We start from the raw sequence: 22,574 nt of genomic DNA, 5'->3' as shown, positions 1-22,574 counted from the left end.
ACTCACTATTTCTGTACCTCAGTTTTCTCATCTGTAAAGTGGGGATAAAGAATGTGTATGTACCATGTATGACTGACACAATGCTTAAATGAGGTAGTATATTTATTACTCTTAGAACAATGCCTGGCATGTGGTAAACCCCAAACCAAAACTGACTATTATTGCTGTTATTTTGGTTATTCTCCTTCTAGAAATTCCCTCCAGATTTCATCTGTGATCTCTCTCTTCTCCGGAAATTACAGGCTCTCTCAGAGCTTCAACATTCATTCATCTCTAGCAAAGAACTCCAGCCAGAAGCATGTCCAAACTCCACAGCTCTATTTCTGGCACTGCTGGGTGAACATTTTATTTGGATGTCCCAGGGAGCCAGAGACCCAGCATATCCAAAGCTGAACCCAACATCTTGCCTATCAAAATATCATGTTTTTATTTCTGTTACTATCTTCAGATCCATTAATTTTGCTTCTTTCCTCTCACCTCTAAACATCTAAAAGGTTAACCAGTTCTACAGAATCTACATTCAATCTTTCCGTTCAATCTGTTTGTATCCCTCCTGCCACTGCTCTGATCCAGGTAGAGGAGTTTTCTTTTTTTTTAATTTAATTTTATTTATTTTTTTATACAGCAGGTTCTTATTAGTCATCAATTTTTTATACACATCGCTGTATACATGTCAATCCCAATCGCCCAGTTCATCCCACCACCACCCCTCCCCCACCGCTTTCTCCCCTTGGTGTCCATACGTTTGTTCTCTACATCTGTGTCTCAATTTCTGCCCTGCAAACCGGTTCATCTGTACCCTTATTCTAGGTTCCACATACATGCGTTAATATACGATATTTATTTTTCTATTTCTGACTCACTTCACTCTGTATGAAGTCTCTAGATCCATCCACATCTCAACAAATGACCCAATTTCGTTCCTTTTTATGACTGAGTAATAATCCATTGTACATATGTACCACTTCTTCTTTATCCATTCTTCTGTCGATGGGCATCTAGATTGCTTCCATGACCTGGCTATTGTAAATAGTGCTGCAATGAACATTGGGGTGCATGTGTCTTTTTGAATTATGGTTTTCTCTGGGTATATGCCCAGTAGTGGGATTGCTGGATCATATGGTAATTCTATTTTTAGTTTTTTAAGGAACCTCCATACTGTTCTCCATAGTGGCTGTATCAATTTACATTCCCACCAGCAAGGCAAGAGGGTTCCCTTTTCTCCACACCCTCTTCAGCATTTGTTGTTTGTAGATTTTCTGATGATGCCCATTCTGACTGGTGTGAGGTGATACCTCATTGTAGTTTTCATTTGCATTTCTTTAATAATTAGTGATGTTGAGGAGCTTTTCATGTACTTCTTGGCCATCTGTATGTCTTCTTTGGAGAAATCTCTATTTAGGTCTTCTGCCCATTTTTGGATTGGGTTGTTTGTTTTTTTAATATTGAGCTGCATGAGCTATTTATATATTTTGGAGATTAATCCTTTGTCCATTGATTTGTTTGCACATATTTTCTACCATTCTGAGAGTTTGTCTTTTCGTCTTGTTTATGGTTTCCTTTGCTGTGCAAAAGCTTTGAAGTTTCATGAGGTCCCATTTGTTTATTTTTGTTTTTATTTCCATTACTCTAGGAGGTGGATCAAATAAGATCAAAGAGTGTTCTTCCTATGTTTTCCTCTAAGAGTTTTATAGTGTCTGGTCTTACATTTAGATCTGTAATCCATTTTTTTTTGTGTGTGTGTGTGGGATGCGAGCCTCTCACTGTTGTGCTCTCTCCCGTTGTGGATCACAGGCTCTGGACGTGCAGGCTCAGTGGCCATGACTCACAGGCCCAGCCGCTCCGCGGCATGTGGGATCTTCCCAGACCGGGCCACAAACCCATGTCCCCTGCATCGGCAGGTGGACTCTCAACCACTGCGCCACCAGGAAAGCCCCTCTAATCCATTCTGAGTTTACTTTTGTGTATGGTGTTAGGGAGTGTTCTAATTTCATTCTTTTACATGTAGCTGTCCAGTTTTCTGAGCACCAATTATTGAAGAGACTGTCTTTTCTCCATTGTATATCCTTGCCTCCTTTGTCATAGATTAGTTGACCATAGGTGCGTGGGTTTATCTCTTGGCTTTCTATCTTGTTCCATTGATCTATGTTTCTGTTTTTGTGCCAGTATCATATTGTCTTGATTACTGTAGCTTTGTAGTATAGTCTGAAGTCAGGGTGTCTGATTCCTCCAGCTCCATTTTTTTCCCCTCAAGACTGCTGTGGCTATTCGGCGTCTTTTGTTGTGAACATGATATACCGTGTTCTTGGATTGGAAGAATCAACATTGTGAAAATGGCTATAGTACTCAAAGCAATCTACAGATTCAATGTTGGAATCATCTTTCATTTCTTTCATCAGTGTCTTATAGTTTCCTGCATACAGGTCTTTTGTCTTCCTAGGTAGGTTTATTCCTAGGTGTTTTATTCTTTGTGTTGCAATGGTAAATGGGAGTGTTTCCTTAATTTCTCTTTCAGATTTTTCATCATTAGTGTATAGGAATGAAAGAGATTTCTGTGCATTAATTTTGTATCCTGCAACTTTACCAAATTCATTGATTAGCTCTAGTAGTTTTCTGGTGGCATTTTTAGAATTCTCAAAGTACAGTATCATGTCATCTGCAAACAGTGACAGGTTTTTTTTTTGTGTGTGTGTGGTATGCGGGCCTCTCACTGTTGTGCCCTCTCCCGTTGCGGAGCACAGGCTCTGGACGCGCAGGCTCAGTGGCCGTGGCTCATGGGCCCAGCCGCTCCGCAGCATGTGGGATCCTTCTGGACCAGGGCATGAACCCACGTCCCCTGCATTGGCAGGCGGACTCTCAACCACTGCACCACCAGGGAAGCCCAACAGTGATAGTTTTACTTCTTCTTTTCCAATTTGTATTCCTTTTATTTCTTTTTCTTAACTGATTTCCATGGCTAGGACTTCCAAAACTCTGTTGAATAATAGTGGTGAGAGTGGACATCCTTGTCTTGTTCCTGACCTTAGAGGAAATGCTTTCAGTTTTTCACCATTGAGAATGATGTTTGCTGTGGGTTTGTCGTATATGGCCTTTATTATGTTGAGGTAGGTCCCTCTATGCCCACTTTCTGGAGAGTTTTGTCATAAATGCGTGTTGAATTTTGTCAGAAGCTTTTTCTGCATCTATTGAGATGATCATATGGTTTTTCTTCTTCAATTTGTTAATATGGTATATCACATTGATTTGCATATACTGAAGAATCCTTGCATCCCTGGGATAAATCCCACTTGATCATGGTGTATGATCCTTTTACTGTGTTGTTGGATTCTGTTTACTAGTATTTTGCTGAGGATTTTTGCATCTATATTCATCAGTGATATTGGTCTGTAATTTTCTTTTTTTGTAGTATCTTTGTCTGGTTTTGGTATCAGGGTGATGGTGGCCTCATAGAATGAGTTTGAGAGTGTTCCTTCCTCTGCAATGTTTTGGAAGAGTTTGAGAAGGATGTGTGTTAGCTCTCCTCTAAATGTTTGATAGAATTCACCTGTGAAGCCATCTGATCCTGGTCTTTTGTTTGTGGGAAGATTTTTCATCAGGGTTTCAATTTCATTACTTGTGATTGGTCTCTTCATATTTTCTATTTCTTCCTTGTTCAGTCTTGGGGGGGTTATACCTTTCTAAGAATTTGTCCATTTCTTCCAGGTTGTCCATTTTATTAGCATAGAGTTGCTTGTAGTAGTCTCGTAGGATGCTTTGTATTTCCGCAGTGTCTGTTGTAACTTCTCCTTTTTCATTTCTAATTTTATTGATTTGAGTCCTCTCCCTCTTTTTCTTGATGAGTCTGGCTAATGGTTTATCAATTTTGTTTTATCTTCTCAAAGAACCAGCTTGTAGTTTTATAGATCTTTGCTATTGTTTTCTTTGTTTCTATTTCATTTATTCCTGCTCTGGTCTTTATGATTTCTTTCCTTCTGCTAACTTTGGGTTTTGTTCTTCTTTCTCTAGTTCCTTTAGATGTAAGGTCAGATGGTTTATTTGAGATTTTTCTTGTTTCTTGAGTTAGGCTTGTGTAGCTATAAACTTTCCTCTTAGTACTGCTTTTGCTGCATCCCATAGCTTTTGGATCGTCGTGTTTTATTGCCATTTGTCTCTAAGTATGTTTTATTTCCTCTTTGATTTCTTCAGTGATCTCTTGGTTAGTTAGTACTGTATCGTTTAGCCTCCATGTGTTTGTGTTTTTTACATTTTTTTCCCTGTAATTCATTTCTAATCTCATGGCATTGTGGTCAGAAAAGATGCTTGATATGATTTCAGTAATATTAAATTTACTGAGGCTTAATGTGTGACCCAAGATGTGATCCATCCTGGAGAATGTTCCGTGTGCACTCGAGAAGGAAGTGTAATCCGCTGTTTTTGGATGGAATGTCCTATAAATATCAATTAAATCTATCTGGTCTATTGTGTAATTTAAAGCTTGTGTTTCCTTATTTATTTTCCTTTTGGATGATCTGTTCATTGGTGTAAGTGAGGTGTTAAAGTCCCCCACTATTACTGTGTTACTGTCGATGTCCTCTTTTATAGCTGTTAGCAGTTGCCTTATGTATTGAGGTGCTCCTATGTTGGGTGCATATATAATTGTTATATCTTCTTCTTGGATTGATCCCTTGATCATTATGTAGTGTCCTTCCTTGTCTCTTGTAACATTCTTTATTTTAAAGTCTATTTTATCTGATATGAGTATTGTTACTCCAGCTTTCTTTTGATTTTCATTTGCATGGAATATCTTTTTCCATCCCCTCACTTTCAGTCTGTATGTGTCCCTAGGTCTGAAGTGGGTCTCTTGTAGACAGCAAGGTCTTGTTTTCGTATCCATTCAGCAAGCCTGTGTCTTTTGGTTGGAGCATTTATTCCAGTCACGTTTGAGGTAATTATTGATATGTATGTTCCTATTACAATTTTCTTAATTGTTATGGGTTTGTTTTTGTAGGTCCTTTTCTTCTCTCGTGTTTCCCACTTAGAGAAGTTCCTTTAACATTTGTTGTAGAGCTGGTTTGGTTGGTGCTGAATTCTCTTAGCTTTTGCTTGTCTGTAAAGCTTTTGATTTCTCCATCAAATCTGAATGAGATCCTTGCCAGGTAGAGTAATCTTGGTTTTAGGTTCTTCCCTTTCGTCACTTTAAGTATATCATGCCACTCCCTCTGGCTTGTAGAGTTTCTGCTGAGAAATCAGCTATTAACCTTATGGGATTTCCCTTGTACATTATTTGTCATTTTTCCCTTGCTGCTTTCAGTAATTTTTCTTTGTCTTTAATTTTTGCCAATTTGATTACTATGTGTCTCAGCATATTTCTCCTTGGGTGTATCCTGTATGGGACTCTCTGCACTTCCTGCACTTAGGTGGCTATTTCCTTTTCCATATTTGGGAAGTTTTTTATTATAATCTGTTCAAATATTTTCTGTGGTCCTCTCTGTCTCTCTTCTTCCGGCACCCCTATAATGCGAATGTTGTTGCATTTAATGTTGTCCCAGAGGTCTCTTAGGCTGTCTTCATTTCTTTTCATTCTTTTTTCTTTATTCTATTCTGCAGCAGTGACTTCCACCATTCTGTGTTGCAGGTCACTTATCCGTTCTTCTGCCTCAGTTATTATGCTATTGATTCCTTCTAGTGTAGTTTTCATTTCAGTTATTTTATTGTTCATCTCTGTTTGTTCTTTAATTGTTATAGGTCTTTTTTAAACATTTCTTGCATCTTCTCGATATTTGCCTCCATTCTTTTTCCGAGGTCCTGGATCATCTTCACTATCATTATTCTGAATTCTTTTTCTGGAAGGTTGCCTATCTCCACTTCATTTAGTTATTTTTCTGGGGGTTTATCTTGTTCCTTCATCTGGTACATAGCCCTCTGCCTTTTCATCTCGTCTATCTTTCTGTGAATGTGGTTTTTGTTCCACAGGCTGCAGGATTGTAGTGTTTCTTGTTTCTGCTGTCTGCCCTCTAGAGGAGTCTTCTTAAATCCTTGCTCTGATGATGCACCCACTCACCTTGCTCACATACCTTCAGTGATTCCCCACTGTCTTAAAATGAAGATTATACTCTTCAGTGCAGCATTCAAGGCTTTTCACAAATTCTCTACAATTTAAAAAGTTCCTCACAAAAGTTTTCATGATCATAAGTTTCAGTCTAAACGGCCAATGTTACTGCTCACACATGTTACGCATGCTTGAAACTGGAGACCTTTTCCTTTCCTGAATTGATTCTGTTCTTCCATGCCTTCATGCCTTTGCTGCCAGGAATGCTCTTTCCCTCCATCTCTGCCTTTTAGAAACTTGCCCAGCAATCCAGGCTTAGGGACAGTACCACCTTCTTTGTGAAACCTTCCCTGATAGCCTTCTTCCCAACTATCTAAGTCAACCCATGGACAAAATGCAGCCCATCACCTGGTTTTATAAGTAAAGTTTTATTGGAACTCAGCTACACAGTCACTTACAGGTCATCTATGGCTGCTTTGGGGCTACCATAGTAGAGTTGAGTAATTGCAATAGAAGCCACATGGCCTGCAATGCCAAAAAAAAATTTACTATCTGGCTTTACAGGAAAAGTGCGCTGAGCACTTTTTCTCGGAGCGTATGTCTTGGAGTCTGAACTGTACCTCCCTTAGGGACCTTTCACATCTCCCTTCTGTCAGAGTTACTTCTGTATACCTTTTTTGTTGTGACAGCAGACTCCTCTTACAAACACAGCTTCTGCCTTCATCGTCCTTATTTCTGTCTTTGGGCTCAGCATGGTGTAAGGCTCACTAGCTCTCAATAGAAATAAATTTATTGTGTAAAAAGTTCTTTTTAGCTAAATTTTACTCACTTGCCAGATGACCAAAATCTAATATGAAGCACTGTTCCCTCTAGGAGTTAGTGCTTATCATTTGATGTTATTGATAGGAAACCACCTTGTGTTTCACTTCTAGAAGCATTTTATTGACTGCCAAGATAAGTTACAAAGTTGAGTCCAAGGATCTTATGGAATAATATTCTTATACTAATTTAAGTTGCTTGCTTGGTAATATCATTTAGTAAGTGGTTCCACTGAAATTTTTCAGTGTATACTTTTTCACCATGTGTGGGTTTCACCATGTGAAGTAAATACCTAGTTTCTACTTAGTTATTTTTGTTGCCTGCCCCCAACTCTATGAACCTGGGGTGTGATAACATTTAACCATGCTACTCTATTATGAAAAATATCAAAGAATTACATTCATTTTAGGAAAAGCAGATGTGCTTTACTGGCTTCCTAAAGAGAGATAATTGAAGATCTCAAAAGAACTCTTTTCCAAGGTATTAATTTCAAGCTATATGCTCGTAATTGCCTACATCCATCTTGTTCACATCCTTAAATATCACCTGTGACAGTTTTCTTTTCTTTTTTTTTTTTTTAAATAATTCTTTATTTATTTTTGGCTGTGTTGGGTCTTCGTTTCTGTGCGAGGGCTTTCTCTAGTTGCGGCAAGCAGGGGCCCCTCTTCATCGCGGTGCACGGGCCTCTCACTATCGTGGCCTCTCTTGTTGTGGAGCACAGGCTCCAGACGCGCAGGCTCAGTAGTTGTGGCTCACGGGCCTAGTTGCTCCGCGGCATGTGGGATCTTCCCAGACCAGGGCTTGAACCTGTGTCCCCTGCATCGGCAGGCGGACTCTCAACCACTGCGCCACCAGGGAAGCCCCTGTGACAGTTTTCTGATAAGTTTGGTATCAGTCTGTGTGTGTGGATGGGGCAGGTGGGAAGGGGAGGGAGTACCTTGTGCCTAAGTGTATGGAACACAAGGAAAACCCTTAAACTTTCATAAGATGAGAAGAAATCCAGTGTTTTCCTGAGTGATAATGTGGTAAAGATTTAGGATAAGTTAAATATCATAGGATAAGGTGAAGTGAGAAATTCAGAGTTTAGATTAGCCTTCAGAGTAGTGAAGAAAAAGATGACCCCCAAATGAGAAAATCTTGGGGAGTAAGAGTAAAGGATAGCAAACATGAATTTTTTGAGAAGCTTCCAAAGAAATTTTCAGTGATACTGTTGAGTTATGAGAATGTAGAACCTTTAACTGGTAAAATTGAAGGAGGGGGATTTCCAAGACACTAATCATCAAGGTTCAGGTAAAAACAGAATTTGAATTAATAAATGGATTTTAATAAAAGGACTTCCTATGTTGCAAAGAGTGGTTGGGTTAAGGAAATTAATAAAGGTGGTGAAGTGCCCTGGGTCTACCAACAGTGGGAAGCCTTTATGATGTCAAAAGAGACAAGGAGAACATTAGAGCCTAGCAGAGTGGGAGCCATGGAAAAGGGACCACCTGACAGGCAAAGATCTTGTAGGAGGCCCTCAGAAGTGCCGGAACAGGGAGCAGGGAAAAAGTAACTTGGCCAACACCATGGAAGCATATTTTATGTCTCTGTTTTCATCATGTTCAGTAACATCCCCTTGGCTGAAGCAAGTCATAATGACTAAGTCCAAAATCAACAGAACAGGGAACACACTTTCCCTTTCTACTGGGAAGCACTGATGGGTCTCATGGCAGAGAGAAATTATGAAGAATTGGGGGTAGTAATCTATTGTGTCAATGTAGTTTCCTAAAATGAAGTCCTTCTAGAAGAATTCTGTAGCAAGGGAAGAAATGGAGACTCTAAATCAGCCCCAGCGGTAGGGGAGAGAGAAACTACCAAAAATGCTATAAAGAATCTAAAGGTGGGTTTGGAGGAGAGAAACCCTGGTAATTTATCCCCAGCACTTTATTTGACTTGAAGTAATGCTGGTTGAACATTCTTTAAGGCTCTTATCCTTTCTGATTCTATAAATTCTTCATATAGACATTGAACCAAAAGTTAAGTCTGGATAGTATTATATGTAGTCCTTAGCATTTCAGTCTCTTTTCAATGTGCTTGAATGCCAAGGTAATGTGGCTTTAGACAGACAACTGTCACAATATTACAAATAACAGCAATTTGGCCAGAAGTCCTTCCTGGTTTTGATGTGTTGGCACTGCCAGATTTGTGTAATGTACGGATGCCAATCAAGTAGCCTGTTCCAATGCAGGAAGACCAAACAGAAGGAGACAGCACATGCCCAAGGACCTGGTGTGATGGAGGAAGGTGGGGCTGGAGCAGGTCCTCTCATCAGGCCTCTTGAGATGGATTTGTTCTCTACTTTGTCATTAAATCTGAGAACAAAAGAAAACTAGAAATGAACATTCTCTTCCACAGATGATTTTTTTCTTAATTAGGAAAAGGTGAGTCTTACGTTTAGCTCATGGTGACTGACATTCAAAACATAGTTCTTCAGTGCCTTGAAAAGTAATTGATCTAAGAAGTGACAAGGAGAGTGACGCAAGACATAGGCACTATTTCTGCAAGTTGTAGCACATTGACAGAGCTACAAATGTTCCTGTAGCACAAAGCACCTCTGAATCACAGGGATGACATTTAGATGAAAGCAAATCACTTACACAGGCACACTTCTGCACAATGTGGCCAGAGCTAGTGGACCTTGGAAGTGAGCCAGAAACAAAGAGCACCGAAGAATTGTATTTTATTGAGAAAAATACTTGTTTTAGCCAGAATTTTTGAAAACAAAATATATAAGGAGCTTAAAAGAAATCTAAGCCTTGTTTTGTTGTCAGGATATTAAACATTTATTGTGTTCTGTGGACCCATTAGGAGAAAACTCAAGCCAAGTAGGAAAGGTGGGCTTGACATTTAGGAGACAGAGCAAAGTAAGAATGACTTGGAAGATGACCACACAAGGTGACAGCTGGAGACATAGCGTGCATGAAAGGATGGAGAGAAAGGGAAGACCAACGTCAAAGCCTTGGGAAATGCCCACTGTGATAATGGCTCCCAAATATACATCCATGTCCTAACCTCCGGAACCTGTGAATGTGACAGCTGGAAAAAGAGTTTGCAGATGGGATCTTGTTTGCAGATGAGTTTGCTAAGGATCTTGAGATGAAATGATTATCCTGTATTTTCCAAGTGCGTGCCAAGTGCCATCACACACGTCCTTAAAACAGAAAGGTGGAGGGAGATAGACACAAACACAGAGGAGGAGGTGACATGACTATGGAGACAGAGATTACAGTGATGTGGTCACAAGGCAGAGAACACCAAGGAGTGCCGGCACCCATGAGACGCTGAAAGAGGCAAGCAACAGATTTCTCCGCCAGAGCTTCTGGAGGAAGCACAGCCCCTGGAAACATCTTGATTTCAGATTTCTAGCCTCTAAAACTATAAGGTAATAAAGCCCTGTTGTTTCAAGCCACCAGAGTTGTTGTAATTTGTTGCAGTAGCCCTAGGAAGCTAATAACCCGCACCTTTGGGAACAGGAAGGGAAAGAGAGCTTAGAGTTAGGAGAGGTACCAAGAAGGTTAAGTGTCATGGAAACCAAAGCAAGAGTTTAAAAAACAGACGAACAGAGGCAGTGGTGTTAAATGTGAGGGCCTAAGGGGTGAGACTGAAGAGCGAGAGGAAGGCGTTGATAGGATGGAAGGTAATGATAGCTGACCTGTACCAGGCATCTGCCATGAGCACTTCATAGGTATTAACTCACTTCATTCTCACAGCAACTCTAGGATGTATAAACAGTTATTATCACCATTTTATAGGTGAGTAAACCGAGGCACAAAAAGATTAAATAACGTGAACTCAATAAAATAGGTGGTAGATGGTGTGGCCAAGAATTGAACCAGAAACCGTGTCTCTAGCACCCATATTTTAACCACAGACCATACTTCTCCTCCCTAAAAGTATGTGTTTCTCAAGGTTCTGACTTCAGATCTTTTATCAAGTAAGGTAAGTGATAGGTCTTGAGAGGAAAAGGCATCTTTGAAAGTCATTTTGGGGTAGAAGGGAGGGAGGATAAGAAATGTGGCATCCCCTGGGCTCCATCTTTTCAGCCGAGGGGGAGAGGAAGTAGTGCCGAAGCTGAAGGAAGCAGCCAAGCTTCAGGCCTCAAAGAGTCTAGGGAAGAGGACAAGGGTGTAGTGAAACGGGGAGCTCTAAATTTAAAACGTGTTGCACAGGTGAACATGCTCCGTGTCATTTCCTTGACCAGCTTTTGACTCTGTGCTGTGTCTGTGCCCGTGGAGCCTTCACACCATGCAGAACACGAGGTACAGAGGGAGAAGTAGCTGAAGGGGAATTGTCACCGCCATTTCTGCATGGAATGTGCTCTGTTCGGAGCTAAGGAAGGAGTCAGAAGTACACTGTATGATCCTTGTCCTTAGAGACTCTGGAGCTAGTTGGAGAAATGGGACATCTGTGTGCCAGAAGGTAACAGAGTATGTGGCCACTGCGTGATCAAGGCTAATGGCAAGATTAGAGACTGGAGAGTTGACCATGGGCCAGAGGAGCTAGAAGGGCTTCAAGAGGAAGATGCAGTTTCAGCTGTTTCTTAACTGATGAAGACATTTGATAGCTGGTCAAGAACCATGGGGACATTTCACATGGATGGAAAAGTCGGAGGGAAAGATGGTTTTACAAGAGTTTGGCTCAAAGGAGTGTCAGCATACTCTACCTTCCAACCCTGCCTTGCTAAATTATTTAGAACGACTACAGACTTCAAACAATTCGCCTATGTATTGGTATCTAACTCATCAGGCTACATGCTACAGTGGAAAAGATTAGAGTTAAAGTTTGTTGCTCACTTGTGTGGCCTTGGGTGAGTAACTTTACCTCTTGAGCCTCAGGTTTCCCATCTGTAAAATGTAGAAATGATTTCTGTCTTTTAGGGTTGTGATGAGGCATTAATGATCAATATTGAGCGTGGTACCTGGCATTGAATAGTGTCTACATTTTTTTCCAGAGGTAACAAATTGGATGATGCAATTTATTACTATTATTATTAATTTTTAATAAATTTATTTATTTATGGTTGCACTGGATCTTCGTTGCTGCGCAGGCTTTCTCTAGTTACGGCAAGTGGAGGCTACTCTTCCTTGCCACGCATGGGCTTCTCATTGCGGTGGCTTCTCTTGTTCCAGAGCTTGGGCTCTAGGCACGTGGTCTGCAGTAGTTGTGGTAGGCGGGCTCAGTAGTTGTGGCTCGTGGGCTCCAGAGCGCAGGCTCAGTAGTTGTTGGCATGGACTCTGTGGCATGTGGGATCTTCCCAGACCAGGGCCTGAACCCGTGTTCCCTGCATTGGCAGGCAGATTCTTAACCACTGCACCACCAGGGAAGTCCCACAATTTATTTATTTTTTTGTTTTTTTTAACATCTTTATTGGAGTATAATTGCTTTACAATGGTGTGTTAGTTTCTGCTTTATAACAACGTGAATCAGTTATACATATACACATATCCCCATATCTCTTCCCTCTGCGTCTCCCTCCCTCCCTCCCACCCTCCCTATCCCACCCCTCTAGGTGGTCACAAAGCACCGAGCTGATCTCCCTGTGCTATGAGGCTGCTTCCCACTAGCTGTTTTACATTTGATAGTGTATATATGTCCATGCCACTCTCTCACTTTGTCCCAGCTTACCCTTCCCCCTCCCCATATCCTCAAGTCCATTCTCTAGTAGGCCTGCATCTTTATTCCCATGTTGATGCAATGTGTTGACTGATAATTCCTTTCTGAAGAGGTGACTGCTGAATCTCCTGTAAATGTTAGCTTTTCGTAGGGCTGGAGTATATTTTCTGTCTTGTGTACTAACTATTTGTGTACACGTCTCTCCCTTGTTGACTTAGCCTCTGTATGAGGAGAGCTCTGATGGCCCAGGCTCTTCATCTGTACCTCTGAGAATTCTTAATTCTTGGAGGACCCAGATGGATTTTTTCAGATATCAGGGGTTTTGCCCAAATTCCCCTATAACAGGCCCATCTTCCTCATATCCATCCTCTCCTGGTAATACTTATGAATTCTTTTTTATTTTTGACATTTTCCCCATGATCTACATTATTAGATTTTTTAACAGGGAGTTCAACAGTTTCAAATACCTGTGGCCTTTATTTCCACTGTGTAATTTTTCTTCTTATCTGTCATTTTGTGCTCCTTGAGGGTAGTTATTTATATAAGAGCTAGAAGTTCCATGCTGAGTCACAATCCTGGTCCCTTCAACCTAATAATCCTTAGCAAAAGGGACAAGAAGGAATGGTGTTCAGGGGAGATTGGTTCAAGATGGCAGAGTAGAAGGACATGTGCTCACTCTCCCTTGCGAGAGCACCGGAATCACAACTAACTGCTGAATAATCATTGACAGGAAGACATTGGAACTCACCAAAAAAGGTACCCCACATCCAAAGACAAAGGAGAAGCCTCAGTGAGATGGTAGGAGGGGTGCAATCACAATAAAATCAAATCCCGTAACTGCTGGGTGGGTGACTCACAAACTGGAGAACAATTATACCACAGAAGTCCATCCACTGGAGTGAAGGTTCTGAGCCCCACATCAGGCTTCCCAACCTGGGGGTCTGGCAATGGGAGGAGGAATTCCCAGAGAATCAAACTGAAGACTAGCGGGGTTTGACTACAGGACTTTGATAGGACTCGGGGAAACTGAGACCCTACTCTTGGACGGCACACACAAAGTAGTGTGCACATTGGGACCCAGGGGGAAGGAGCAGTTGACCCCATAGGAGACTGAATCAGACCTACCTGCCAGTGTTGGAGGGTCTCCTGCAGAGGCAGGGGGTAATTGTAGCTCACTGTGGAGACAAGGACACTGGCAGCAAAAGTTCTGGGAAGTACTCCTTGGCATGAGCCCCCCACCCAGAGTCCACCATTAGCCCCACCAAAGAGCCTGTAGCCTCCAGTGCTGGGTCACCTCAGACCAAACAACCAACAGAGAGGGAACCCAGCCCCAGCCAACAGCAGACAAGCAGAATAAAGTTTTACTGAGCTCTGCCCACCAGAGCAACACCCAGCTCTGACCACCACCAGTCCCTCCCATCAGGAAGCTTGCACAAGCCTCTTAGATAACCTCATCCACCAGAGGGCAGACAGCAGAAGCAAGAACTACAATCCTGCAGCCTGTGGAACAAAAACCACATTCAAAGAAAGAAAGACAAAATAAAAAGGCAGAGGACTATGTACCAGATGAAGGAAAAAGATAAAACCCCAGAAAAACAACTAAATGAAGGGGAGATAGGCAACCTTCCAGAAAAAGAATTCAGAATAATGATAGAGAAGATGATCCAGGACCTCAGAAAAAGAATGGAGGCAAAGATCAAAAGGATGCAAGGAATGTTTAACAAATGCCTAGACGTATTAAAGAACAAACACCTACAAGAATTAAAGAACAAACAAACAGAGTTGAACAATACAATAACTAAATCAAAAATATACTAGAAGGAATCAGTAGCAGAATAACTGAAGCAGAAGAATGGATAAGTGACCTAGAAGACAGAATGGTGGAATTCACTGCCATGGACAGAATAAAGAGAAAAGAATGAAAACAGCCTAAGAGACCTCTGGGACAAAATCAAATGCACCAACACTCAAATCATAGGGGTCCCAGAAGGAGAAGAGAGAGAGAAAGGACCCGAGAAAATATGTGAAGAGCTTATAGTTGAAAACTTCCCTAACATGGGAAAGGAGATAGCCACCCAAGTGCAGGAAGCACAGAGAATCCCAGGCAGGATAAACCCAAGGAGAAACACTCCAAGACCCATGGTAACCAAATTGACAAAAATTAAAGACAAAGAAAAATTATTGAAAGCAACAAGAGAAAAACCACAAATAACATACAAGGGAACTCCCATAAGGTTAACAGCTGATTTCTCAGCAGAAACTCTACAAGCCAGAAGGGAGTGGCACAGTATATTTAAAGTGATGAAAGGGAAGAACCTACAACCAAGATTACTCTACCCAGCAAGCATCTCATTCAGATTTGATGGAGAAATCAAAAGCTTTACAGACAAGCAAAAGCTCAGAGAATTCAGCACCACCAAACCAGCTCTACAACAAATGCTAAAGGAACTTCTCTAAGTGGGAAACACAAGAGAAGAAAAGGACCTACAAAAACAAACCCAAAACAATTAAGAAAATGGCAATAGGAACATACATATCGATAATTACCTTAAATGTGAATTGATTAAATGCTCCAACCAAAAGACACAGACTGGCTGAATGGATATAAAGACAAGACCCATATATATGCTGTCTATCAGAGACCCACTTCAGACGTAGGGACACATACAGACTGAAAGTGAGGGGATGGAAAAAGATATTCCATGCAAATGGAAATCAAAAGAAAGCTGGAGTAGCAATACTCATATCAGATGAAATAGACTTTAAAATGAAGTATGTTACAAGAGTCAGGGAAGGACACTACATAATGATCAAGGGATCAATCAAAGAAGAAGATATGACAATTATAAATATGTATGCACCCAACATAGGAGCACCTCAATACATAAGGCAACTAACAGCTATAAAAGAGGAAATCAACAGTAAAACAATAATAGTGGGGGATTTTAACACCTCACGGTCACCAATGGATAGATCATTCAAAATGAAAATAAATAAGGAAACACAAGCTTTAAATGACACAATAGACCAGATAGATTTAATTGATACTTATAGGACATTCCTTCCAAAAAGAGCAGATTACACTCTCTTCTCAAGTGCACACGGAACATTCTCCAGGATAGATCACACCTTGGGTCACACATCAAGCCTCAGTAAATTTAATATTATTGAAATCATATCAAGCATCTTTTCTGACCACAATGCTATGAGATTATAAATAAATTACAGGGAAAATCAATGTAAAAAACACAAACACATGGAGGCTAAACAATACATTACTAAATAACCAAAAGATCACTGAAGAAATCAAAGAGGAGATCAAAAAATGCTTAGAGACAAATGACAATGAACACATGGCGTTCCAAAACTTATGGGATGCCGTGAAAGCAGTTCTAAGAGGGAATTTTATAGCAATACAATCCTACCTCAAGAAACAAGAAAAATCTGAAACAACCTAACCTTATACCAAAAGAAACTAGAGAAGGAACAACAAAGAAAACACAAAGTTAGCAGAAGGAAAGAAATCATAAAGATCAGAGCAGAAATAAATGAAATAGAAACAAAGAAAACAATATCAAAGATCAATAAAACTAAAAGCTTGTTCTTTGAGAAGATAAACGAAATTTATAAACCACTAGCCAGACTCATCAGGAAAGAGAGGGAGAGGACTCAAATCAATAAAATTAGAAATCAAAAAGGAGAAGTTACAGTGGATACCGCAGAAACACAAAGCATCCTAAGAGACTACTACAAGCAACTCTATGCCAATAAAAGGATAACCTGGAAGAAATGGACAACTTCTTAGAAAGGTATAACCTTCCAAGACTGAACCAGGAAGAAATAGAAAATATGAATAGACCAGTCACAAGTAATGAAATTGAAACTGTGATGAAAAATCTTCCAACAAACAAAAGTCCAGGATCAGGTGGCTTCACAGGTGAATTCTATCAAACATTCAGAGAAGAGCTAACACCCATCCTTCTCAAACTCCTCCAAAAAATTGCAGAGGAAGGAACACTCCCAAACTCATTCTACAAGGCCGTCATCACCTTGATACCAAAACCAGACAAAGATACTACAAAAAAAGAAAATTACAGACTAATATCACTGATGATTATAGATACAAAAATCCTCAACAAAATACTAGCAAACAGAATCCATCAACACAGTGAAAGGATCATACACCATGATCAAGTGGGATTTATCTGAGGGATGCAAGGATTCTTCAGTATACGCAAATCAATCAGTGTGATACACCATATTAACAAACTGAAGAATAAAAGCCATATGATAATCTCAGTAGAAGCAGAAAAAGCTTTTGACAAAATTCAACACCATTTATGATAAAAACTCTCCAGAAAGTGGGCATAGAGGGAATCTATCTCAACATGATAAAAGCCATATATGACAAACCCACAGCAGACATCATTCTCAATGGTGAAAAACTGAAACCATTTCTTTTAAGGTAAGGCACAAGACAAGGATGTACACTCTTGCCACTATTATCTAACATAGTTTTGGAAGTCTTAGCAGTGGAAATCAGAGAAGAAAAAGAAATAAAAGGAATACAAATTGAAAAGAAGAAGTAAAACTGTCACTCTTTTCAGATGACATGATACTATATGTAGGCAATCCTAAATATGCCACCAGAGAACTACTAGAGCTAATCAGTGAATTTGGTAATGTTACAGGATACAAAATTAATGCACAGAAATCTGTTGCATTCCTATATGCTAACAATGAAAGGTCAGAAAGAGAAATTAAAGAAACAATCCCAGTCACCATTGGAATAAAAAAAAAATACCTAGGAATAAACCTACCTAAGGAGGTAAAAGCCCTCTACTCAGAAAACTTCAAGACACTGATGAAAGAAATCAAAGATGACACAAACAGATGGAGAGATATACCATGTTCTTAGATTGGAAGAATCAATATTGTGACAATTACTGTACTACCCAAAGCAATCTACAGTTTCAGTGCAATCCCTATCCAATTACCAATGACGTTTTTTACAGAAGTAGAACAAAAAATCTTAAAATTTATATGTAGTCACAAAAGGCCCTGAATAGCCAAAGCAATCTTGAGGGAAAAAGCAGAGCTGGAGGAATCAGACTCTCTGACTTCAGACTATACTACAAAGCTACAGTAATCAAGACAATATGGTACTGGCACAAAAACAGAAATATAGATCAGTGGAACAGGATAGAAAGCCCAGAGATAAACCCACACACCTATGGTGAGCTAATCTATGACAAAGGAGGCAAGGATATACAATGGAGAAAAGACAGTGTCTTCAATAAGTGGTGCTCGGAAAACTGGACAGTTACATGTAAAAGAATGAAATTAGAACACTCACTAACACCATACACCAAAATAAAATCAAAATGGATTAAAGACCAAAATGTAAGACTGGACACTGTAAAACTCTTAGAGGAAAACATAGGAAGAACACTCTTTGACATAAATCACAGCAAGATCTTTTTGACCCACCTCCTAGAGTAATGGAAATAAAAACAAAAACAAACAAACAGGACCTAATGAAACTTAAAAGTTTTTGTGCAGCAAAAGAAGCTATAAAGAAGACGCAAAGACAACCCTCAGAATGGGAGAAAATATTTGCAAACGAATCAATGGACAAAGGGTTAATCTCCCAAATATATAAACAGCTCATGCAGCTCAATATTAAAAAAAAAAACAACCCAATCAAAAAATGGGCAGAGACCTAAATAGACATTTCTCCAAAGAAGACATACAGATGGCCAAGAGGCACATGAAAAGCCACTCAACATCACTAATTATTAGAGAAATGCAAATCAAAACTACAGTGAGTTATCACCTCAGACCAGTTAGAATGGGCATCAGCAGAAAATCTACAAACAACAAATGCTGGAGAAGGTGTGGAGAAAAGGGAACCCTCTTGCACTGTTGGTAGGAGTGTAAATTGATACAGCCACTATGGACAACAGTATGGAGGCTCCTTAAAAAACTAAAAATAGAAATATCATATGACCCAACAATCCCACTACTGGCATATACCCAGAGAAAAGCATAATTCAAAAATGCACATGCACCCCAGTGTTCATTGCAGCACTATTTACAATAGCCAGGTCATGGAATCAACCTAAATGCCCCTTGACAGACAAATGGATAAAGAAGAGGTGGTACATATATACAGTGGAATATTACTCAGCCATAAAAAGAATGAAATTGGGTCATTTATAGAGATATGGATGGACATAGAGAGTGTCATACAGAGTGAAGTAAGTCAGAAGGAGCAAACATATATCGTATATTAATGCATATATGTGGAATCTAGAAAAATGGTACAGATGAACTAGTTTGCAAGGCAGCAATAGAGACACCGATGTAGAGAACAAATGTATGGACACCAAGGGGGTGAAGTCGGGGGGTGCGGGTGGTGGTGGGATGAATTGGGAGATTGGCATTGAGATATGTACACTAATATGTATAAAATAAATAACTAATAACCTGCTGTATAAAAAATAATTTTAAAAATTAAAAAAAAAGAATTGGTTTTGGGAGAGCCGTCTATTTCATATATACAGACTGAGACTGCATGTACCATCTGATATTGACTTCAAGTCCCCCTCCCAGCCCCTTCATCTGTCACCTGAAAATCTGTGCATTCTTCTGGAGCCTTTTTTTTTTTTTTGACTGCACCTCGAAGGTTGCAGGATATTAGGTCCCTGACCGGGGATTGAACCTGGGCCACTGCAGTGAAAGCGCTGAATCCTAACCACAGGACCACTAGGGAATTCCCGTGTTCTGAAGTTTTGATGCATCTATAGACATTTGTTCTGTACCTTTCCGGAAATGTGGAGCATAGAATGGTAGTAACGAGCACAGCAGAGTGGAAGAATGCCGGGCTGATGCTGTAGTTCTGGTCCTGCCCCTAGAGAGAAACCTATGAGTAAGGCTCCTACTTGCTCAGGTAGCTGAGCGTCAGAGCAGGGCATGCAGTGTGAGGGGAAGGCTGCCAGGCTGTCTCCCAAGGGGCCACCTAGCACGGCAGGTCTTACCAGGGTGAATCTCCCAAGAACAAGTCTCAGGCTCACAGCTTGTGGGCTTAGAAACCGGATCATGGGGGCAGAGTATACTAAGTAATTTTTGAGGAGGTGGATGTGTGGAAACCCAGGGTGCCAGTTTGTTAATCCACACCGAGAACCCTCTCTGCCGGAGAGGTGGGAATACTCGTGTGATTTCTCTCTCCCTGCCCTGGAAGCCACATCCTAATCCGAAGGCTGTCTGGTGAGCGTTGTCAGAGTGAGGGCAGTTAAGTGGATAGAGGAGAGAAAAATTGCGTGTCAGTGCCGTCTGGCTGTGCATTTGGAAATTTTGAACTTTGCGGCTATTGCCTGGACGGGCACTGCCCGGGTTTGTCTCTCTTACATGTTTTGTTGAGTGTTGTTGTTTGTATTGTTATTGTCTTTTCCTTGGCTGACCAAACCTCATTCTGATTTGAATCATCCTTTCTTAAAATTCCTTAGAACTTACGAATTGACCCAGGTCACATCCTGCCCCACCCTAACCTTGGGAAAACGTAAAGTAACTCTTCATACCTCTGACGTGACCCATGATTGCTGATTTATAATTTACCTCTGAGCAGGTTTTTAATTTCCTTCATTTCTGGGTTGTAGTAGACTTCTCACTGAGGCCTTCCAGTACTGATAATATGTAAACCGATTGTTTTACCCTGGCATTGCTCGGTTTCCTCATCTGTGTAAGGTACCAGATGAATTAGCTAACCACTAAATTAACTTCTAATGCTAAATTTCTACCTTCAAGTTTCAAGAGACTTTCCTCTTTCTTTTTTTACTGAAGTATAGTTGATTTACAATATTAGTTTCAGGTGTACAGCATAAGTGATTCAGTGTTTTTAACTTATACTCTATCAAAAGATATTACAAGATAATGGCTATAATTCCCTGTGTTCTACAATACATTCTTGTTCTTATCTATTTTACACATAGTAGTTTGTATCTCTTAATCCCATACCCCTAACATTCCCCTCCCCACTTCCTTCTCCCAGCTGGTAGCCCCTCTAAAAAATAATACAAAGGAACGTATATAGCAAAACAGAAACAGACTCATAGAGATTTTCCTTTTAATGAAAAAATTTTGTGATTTGTTGAAGCTTAGCTTTCCTTCATCAGATGGCATGATTCCTTAACAAGTCCCCCTGGCTGGTTGGCATCAAATAAGGCTAACACCTTTCCTTGGCTTTTTTTTAAAGAACAAGTCTGGATTCAGTCCACCATGAGTTTGGATTGCAGCTCTGTCCTCACAGTGCTTCTCTGGAAAAATCATGTAACCTTTCATATTTTACTTGAGGCTTCTAAAATGATTTTCTAATTCTCTTTTCCATCAGTAATTTATTAACTGGAATTCTTCTGTAGTGAAGAACTTTGTCTTATCAACTATTTGGCTTAAGTATGGTTAGTAAAGGAAAGACAGGATAAATGCTTTCTTCTTTTATTTATCATTTTCTTAATAATGAATTGGTATTTTATCAATCTCCAGCGGTGTTATGAGTGTTTTTATCTTTTGAGCTCAGAATTTTGAAATATAGTTTGTATGTATCAGCAGATGTAATCCATATCTATATAATCGATATAAGTTAATACAATCAATATTGTTTCTGATGAAATTGACATGAAGTCTGGGATTTGCTTTAAACTACTCTGGCACCTAAAAAGCAAACCGAGAGCAAAGGGAGTGGAATAGGTGAATATGGGAAAGTTTTTTTTTCAGCTTTTTGGGAAGATCTTTATTTAGTGAAGCTGGGTGGTAGGTACATCGAGTCCATTGTACTATTCTTTTCACTTCTAGTATGGTTGAAATTTTCCCAGATAAAATAGCTCTAAAAACATACATAATTTTAAGGTTACCAGAGGTGTAAATCTGAGTTCAGTCTTTAACTCTGGCCTATACATGAATACTGTGGGAAAAGATTCTTCGATGTTTATTGAAATGCCAGCTATCACAACAGTTTCTAATCCTCATGCCACTGACAACAGCATGCCAGTTATGTGCATATTTTCCAGGACTTTGGAAGAATTTTAGTATTTAACTTCATTGGATCTGTTTATAAAACTCTTGTCACAATAACTGAGGCTGCCCACTTTTGAATGAAACAATGTTCAGGAAATAATATAATGTGAAAATCAGTTGGTATCATAGTTCTTATATTACTAGCATCCCTTAAGAATTTGAAACAAAGTTACTTAATGCTCTCTGGATTTTATGCCAGAAAATAATTTGGCGTTTTAGCCATTCTGCACTGACTTCTTCAATATAATTGTGTTATTTCTTATTCCAGGTTTAAGTTTATCTATTCATGGGGCTGAAAAGCGTTTGCAAATCCACCAACGGCGAAGTGTGGCAAGCCACCCAGGGTCACGTCGCCTGCCCGTGGTCAGGCATTCCTCACTCCCACCAGGCAGAAGGTCAATAAAGATGGAGGCAAGGTCTTCTGGAATCACTAATGGGAAAACCAAAGTCTTCCACGCAGGTAATGCATGGGGAAGGGTCAACAGGGACCTGTGTTAGCAGCAGGCTGACACAGCCTGCATTATATTTTTACTGTCTAACTCTTCCATGCTTCCAGTTAAGCTTGCTTTTTTTTTTTTTTAACATCTCTATTGGAGTATAATTGCTTTACAATGGTGTGTTAGTTTCTGCTTTATAACAAAGTGAATCAGTTATACATATACATATGTTCCCATATCTCTTCCCTCTTGCGTCTCCCTCCCTCCCACCCTCCCTATCCCACCCCTCTAGGTGGTCACAAACCACAGAGCTGATCTCCCTGTGCTATGCGGCTGCTTCCCACTACCAAACATAAAATAGAAAGCTTGCTTTTTAAAAAGAGTCTTGGTTTTTTTTTTTCTCTCTGTCTCTCTTCACTTCAGTCAGTGGTAAATGTCACCAAGACCAATAGGAGGGAAGAGAGCTTGTTGTGTCAGAAAAGGTTAAGACAACATTCCACTTACAGTGGGAGAATCTAAATGAAAAATTTCAGTGAATAAACTTGCTCGGTTCAAAAAAGCTTATT

The 22,574-nt window shown here is 40.0% G+C and overlaps 1 protein-coding gene across 6 annotated transcripts in view; it reads left to right on the top strand.

Annotated features, from left to right (window-relative positions):
* The window catches only part of ANO4 (anoctamin 4), a 447,653-nt gene that overhangs the window by 194,748 nt on the left and 230,331 nt on the right, over window positions 1-22,574 (top strand). For all 6 annotated transcript variants that reach the window (XM_032647033.1, XM_032647032.1, XM_032647038.1 and 3 more), the window contains one exon: window positions 21,840-22,031. In XM_032647033.1, coding sequence (XP_032502924.1) covers window positions 21,840-22,031 — 192 coding nt within the window. The remainder of the gene's footprint in view (window positions 1-21,839; window positions 22,032-22,574) is intronic.

Source organism: Phocoena sinus, chromosome 10, assembly GCF_008692025.1.
Source record: "Phocoena sinus isolate mPhoSin1 chromosome 10, mPhoSin1.pri, whole genome shotgun sequence".
NCBI classification, from domain to species: Eukaryota; Metazoa; Chordata; class Mammalia; order Artiodactyla; family Phocoenidae; genus Phocoena; species Phocoena sinus.
This window is presented reverse-complemented; position numbering and strand designations above follow the sequence as displayed.